This window comes from Entamoeba dispar, genomic scaffold, assembly GCF_000209125.1.
Source record: "Entamoeba dispar SAW760 scf_1105229461667 genomic scaffold, whole genome shotgun sequence".
Lineage (NCBI taxonomy): Eukaryota > Evosea > Mastigamoebida > Endamoebidae > Entamoeba > Entamoeba dispar.
Genome location: NW_001854807.1, coordinates 1 through 5,350, shown reverse-complemented (window position 1 = coordinate 5,350; position 5,350 = coordinate 1). Strand labels below are relative to the sequence as shown.

Here is a 5,350-nt window from a genome sequence, read left to right as displayed (position 1 = left end):
GATTTATTTTATTTTTATTAATATATTTTTGATTATTAATATTTATTTATCATTTATTTATTATTTGTTTTTATTATTATCATTTGATTTATATTTATTATTTATTTCTTTTATTATCTTTCTTTTCTTTATTCTTTATTATTTATATTATATTCTTATTTCTTATTATTTATTTTTGATTTTAAATGATTGTTTCAATATTCATCATTTTATTTATATCTATTATATTAATCTTACATCATTAAATTCTATCATTAAATATTGAATAATCAATGTGATATAACAAATAATTTAATTAATATATCATTATAAAATGAAATGATTAATAAATTATTTCATAATAAATATTAAATTCATGAAATAATGAATAATATAATATAAAATGATAAATAAAAATAAAAATGATAATAATAAATAAATAATAATACAAAATATAAATAATAATAAATATAAAAATGATATAATACAAATATAATAATCAAATCAATATATAAATAAAAATAAATAATAATAATAAACAAATAATAAAATTGAATATATTTCTTATTAAACAATTGAATGAATAAAATAAAAATAAATATAATAATAACATAATAATAAAAATGTATACTTACATTGAATCAAATATCATTTCTGAATTATTTATAATTCAGAACAATTTACCATAAAATGATATAAAATATAAACAAATATAATTGAATATAGAATGATTATTTAATTTACTTTTTTATTTTTTATTTTTTTAGGAGCAAAATAATAAAAACTATTATTTTATTGATGCAAAATATTTTGCCCATAATGTTAAATAATTTGCATCAATAAATTAAACACTTTTTATTTGTATATTTCTAATTTTTATAATAAAAATACATCCATTATTTCATCATTATTTTCATCATTTATTATCTCATTTTGAATTATTCTTTTTTATCTTCTTTCTTTTTATAATCTCAACATTCTACTTTTATTCTTTTCATCTTCTTCTACTTCCTAATTTCACTTTTTCTTTTATATCATTCTTTTTCATCATTTTTCTCTTATTTCCTTTTTTTTCGTTGCCATTTTGGATCATTTATATAACCTTCAACTTCATCAATTTTCACATCAACATATCCTCCAATTTTATTTCTATCTCTATCTTCAATAATAATTATTATATTCTTTATTTATTATTCTTTGATCAAATATTGATATATTAACTTTCCAATTATCATTATTTGAATCAGATAGTATATTGGATACTTTTCTATTTGTCCATTCTTCTAGTTGTTTCATTTCTTCCATTGTATTCATTCATTTCATTATTCTTAATCTTTCTTCTTCTTGTCTTTTTCTTCATCTTTTATCTTCTTCCTCTCTAAATAATCACTATAATTTGTAAACCATTCTTCTTTCTTTTTGTTAAATGATTGTGTGGTTTTATCTTTTTCTTTTGGTGTTCTGAATATTTTATCTTTCATGACCATTTCTTCAATTGAAATGATTTTATTGATTATTTCATTCCGTGTTTTACTTAGTATTTCTTCATCTTTATTACATTCTTCTATTATTTTATTCATTTTATTCTTTATTATTTCTATTGTTTTAATTGTTTCTTGACTTTTTTCTATTATTAGTTTTCTTCTTCTTTCTGTTTCATCAATCCTATCAAATATTCCTTCTCCTCTTTTAATTGCTTCTGAATATGTTTCATCTGCTTTTATTTCAAATATTTCATTTTTAATACTTCCTAAATAATAATGATATTGTTTATTAATATCATCAATTGATTGTTGAATATTTGGAATTGTTTCTATTTCTTCTTTAAAGAAATGAGTGTTCTTATTTATTAACTCTTCCATTTTAATTTAATTAATATCAGATTAAAATCAGATGATTAAATAATTAAATACATATTTATAACACATCATTTTATTTATTATTTTATCATTTATATCTTATTAATTTTTAAATAAAATAAAATTAACAAACAATATAACATCAATAAATAAGATATAGAATAAAAAATGAAAGGATAAATCAAATCAAACACTAATAACAATAAGATTCAATAAAAATAAGAACAACTAGAAAAAGAGATAATACATAACAAGAATAACAATAACAAATACACCAATACAACAATATGGTAAATAAATTAACAAGGAAATAAAAAGAGAAAAATACACTATAATAAATACACAACATTGATAATGATGTCTGCATTAATTATGAAAACGAAAGAAACTTCAACAATGCAAAATACAGAAATAAAGAATAAGAAGAAGTTAATTTAAAGATGTAAATAAGAAGGAATAATAAATAAGAAAGAGATAAAGAAAAATACAACAAAACAAAGAAATAGAATAATAAATGAAGTGGCTATTTTTAAAATATGGTTAAATAAGAAATTCAGAAATGAACAATGGAAGGTATAATAAATAAGATGAATAAAATGTGATAAAATCAACTTGCAGTAATTTTAATCAATGGGTTAGCAAAAACAGAAAGCATTAAATTAATAAAAGAATTAAAAATTGAAACTAATAGTACCATAGAAGTCAAGGGCATTGTAATTAAAAACATGACCGCTTTTATAGAGCATTGTAGAGGTTATAATAAAACACATCCCTATAGGGCCACTAGAAAGTCTCTGCTGAACTGTAAACAGTAAACCAATCCTATTAAAATTTGATTTATTTCTTTATACTTTTGTTTAAACAAAAAATAATTTTTATAATCTAAAAAAACAAAAAGTAATTTTGATGGATGTTGATAAAACCCTTCAAGATAAACTTCAACAAATAACCTCTTTATTCCCACAAATATCACAACGACTTATCAACGAAGTAATTCACATATGTTACCAATCAACAAACGTTTGTTCGTTAAGAATTTTCATTTCTTATAGAAATTCATAATAAGATTCCGAATGTTGTGTTTCGCCTTGAAGAATTTACACGATCAATATGGCCAACGTACAGACCTATTGTAATTGACATTATTGATTGCCTATGTGACAAAACAAATGAAACTGATATATTTTTAACATCACAATTTATTAAACAGTTTTCATTTAGGTTACTTGAAATTATTACACTAGTGTCTATGTGTAGAGACATTCAGAAACAACAACTTTTAGCAACCATTCGAAAATGGAAAACATTAAAAATATTTGAAAATACATTATGTGAAGAATTAGAGTCATTGGTCTCTTCATCAATTTATCAAATCTCTAACTATGTTCCAACTCAAAAGTTTGTTCCAAGTGCAAATAATTGTGTTAATAAAAAAACAAATACCTCAACAGAAATTATCAACATCGACTCATCTTCTGATGAAAAGTCTTTAAATCAACAAATTAATAAACAATCTCTTTTACCAAAATTTAGTAACTCAAAAAATACTTTACTTCCGAATACTAATGATAATCTCACAAGAAATACCTGCCACAAAAGAAATAAGTTTGAGTCATATTATTTTTCAAGAAGTCATTCTCTTTCGACAAACCACTGTTATTCTTCTCAAAGTTTTGACAGTAGAAATTCGAGAAATAGATCTAGAGAGAGATCATATTCTAGAAGTAGTTCAAGAGATAAAGACTTTGGACTACTTCCTCGTTGGGAGAATTCAAGAAATTATTACCATTCAAGGTCTCTCAGTAGATCAAGAAAAAGGAGTTCAAGATCCTTTTCTAGAAGACAGATATCTCCTAGAAGGTATAATCGTTCAGAAAGAAGGCATAGTTATTCAGATAGAAGAAGAAGTTTATCAAAAAGAAGAAGTCTTTTTAAAGATGATAGAACTTACCCATTTCCTGAGATTAGTATAAAAGAAGATTCTGAACCAAAAACAAACCAATTTAATAAAACACCTTTCTATCTAAAAACAAGTAGAGAAGACAAAAGACAAAGTCAACGAAAAAGAATGAATGAACTAGAGTTTCAGGCATTTCATGAAATAAAAGAAGGTAGTAGTAGTAGTAGTAGTAATAGTTATGACAGTCCTTCTCCAAGAAAAGAAGACCAAGATTTTTTTGAACGATCAAGTGAATTTCTTTGCCATAATAATGTTAGTACTAAAGTAATAACTAATAATGTAAATAAAATTAATACAAAAATGATTCAAAAAGAATTAGATGAAATTGTCTTACAACCTCCTATTCTAGAAAAGAAAAATGAAACAAAACTAAGTTTGTGTTTGTTTAATCTTCAATAAACTATCAACTCATTATGTTGTAGTTAAAACAAATGTCGTCATCTTTTGTGATATTCCGTCATCATGGAAAACTAAAGAAGATGTGATCAACACACTTGGAGGTTCATCTATAAATTCAATTGAAATAATACCAGAGCATAGGTGTTGTTTTGTCTCATTTGTTAGACATGATGATGCAATGAGGTTTAAAGTGTCACCAATTCCTGGGTCAGGTGCGTGTTGGGGAAAAGAGGTATGGATGAAAAATTATATAATAAGAGAAGATGGTGTTGTTGAAATTCCTGTGAAAATGATTCCAAAAGATGTTCATATATTTAAGGATGGTACATATGAAATTTACTAAAAGTTTTATAAATTTATTCATCATTCTTTTAAATATTCTATTTATTATCTTTCTTCTCTTAAAAAAAGTAATCAGTAAGGTGTAAATTTGTCTTCAAAGAAATCAGACAAATGCCTCAATTCATCACTTTACCAGAGCCCAACAGAACGTTGGGATATTTATATAATTAAAAATTCTTCTAATGAAAAATTGGTTAATAAAAATAAAATTATGGAATTTTTATTCAATAACAAAATATTTTAATATATTAAATAACTAAATTCCAACAATACTTCTTCATTCTTCCAATAATAGAAACAGATTATTCTAATAAGAACTGCACTCTTCTGCATCCATTCCATCGAATTTGCTCTTTTCCACTTAAAAACATAAGTCCTAATTTCCCGAGTGAATGGATTTGATAAGAGTGTTTGTCTGAGTTCTGTTCGATTCTTTGATATTCCAATTGAGAATAAAAGGGTCTTTTTATTTGAAAAAGTTATTCATTGCTATGGCTGAACATTGTCCAACTCCACACAACGGCGCTAAATACGGAGAGATTGCTGAAACCGTCCTTATGGCTGGTGACCCATTAAGAGTAAAACTTCTTGCAGATACTTATTTAACTGATGTTGTTCAATACAATAGTGTTAGAGGAGCAGTAGGATATACTGGATATTATAAAGGAGTGAAATTATCAGTTCAAGCACATGGTATGGGTATGCCATCTATTGGAATTTATGCTTATGAATTATTTAATTTCTATGGAGTAAAAAGAATTATTAGAATTGGTTCTGCTGGAGCTTTTGATGAAAGTTTAAAACTTGGAGA

At 23.7% G+C, this 5,350-nt stretch overlaps 2 protein-coding genes across 2 annotated transcripts, besides 13 other annotated features; both read left to right on the top strand.

The window, feature by feature from the left end:
- Positions 1–6: 6 nt before the first annotated feature.
- Positions 7–184: a microsatellite.
- Positions 185–257: 73 nt separating this feature from the next.
- Positions 258–379: a microsatellite.
- Positions 380–530: a microsatellite.
- A 34-nt stretch (positions 531–564) lies between these two features.
- Positions 565–604: a microsatellite.
- A 60-nt stretch (positions 605–664) lies between these two features.
- Positions 665–745: a sequence feature (AT_rich).
- Positions 746–831: 86 nt separating this feature from the next.
- Positions 832–869: a sequence feature (AT_rich).
- A 6-nt stretch (positions 870–875) lies between these two features.
- Positions 876–1,020: a microsatellite.
- A 1-nt stretch (position 1,021) lies between these two features.
- Positions 1,022–2,107: a repeat region.
- Positions 2,108–2,239: 132 nt separating this feature from the next.
- Positions 2,240–2,357: a microsatellite.
- A 95-nt stretch (positions 2,358–2,452) lies between these two features.
- Positions 2,453–2,608: a repeat region.
- A 53-nt stretch (positions 2,609–2,661) lies between these two features.
- Positions 2,662–2,729: a sequence feature (AT_rich).
- A 15-nt stretch (positions 2,730–2,744) lies between these two features.
- Positions 2,745–4,540, top strand: EDI_168560 (uncharacterized protein; the record flags this gene model as incomplete). Its single annotated transcript, XM_001738716.1, has 3 exons — positions 2,745–2,858; positions 2,905–4,171; positions 4,221–4,540. The coding sequence occupies 3 exons, from the start codon at positions 2,745–2,747 to the stop codon at positions 4,538–4,540; spliced, it is 1,701 nt and encodes a 566-aa protein (XP_001738768.1).
- Positions 3,950–3,975: a microsatellite.
- Positions 4,541–4,694: 154 nt separating the features above from the next.
- Positions 4,695–4,795: a sequence feature (AT_rich).
- A 235-nt stretch (positions 4,796–5,030) lies between these two features.
- On the top strand, positions 5,031–5,350 carry EDI_168550 (purine nucleoside phosphorylase, putative; the record flags this gene model as incomplete). The annotated part of the gene is made up of 1 exon (XM_001738715.1): positions 5,031–5,350. A coding segment is annotated over one exon (320 nt), but the record flags the coding sequence as incomplete, so codon positions are not given.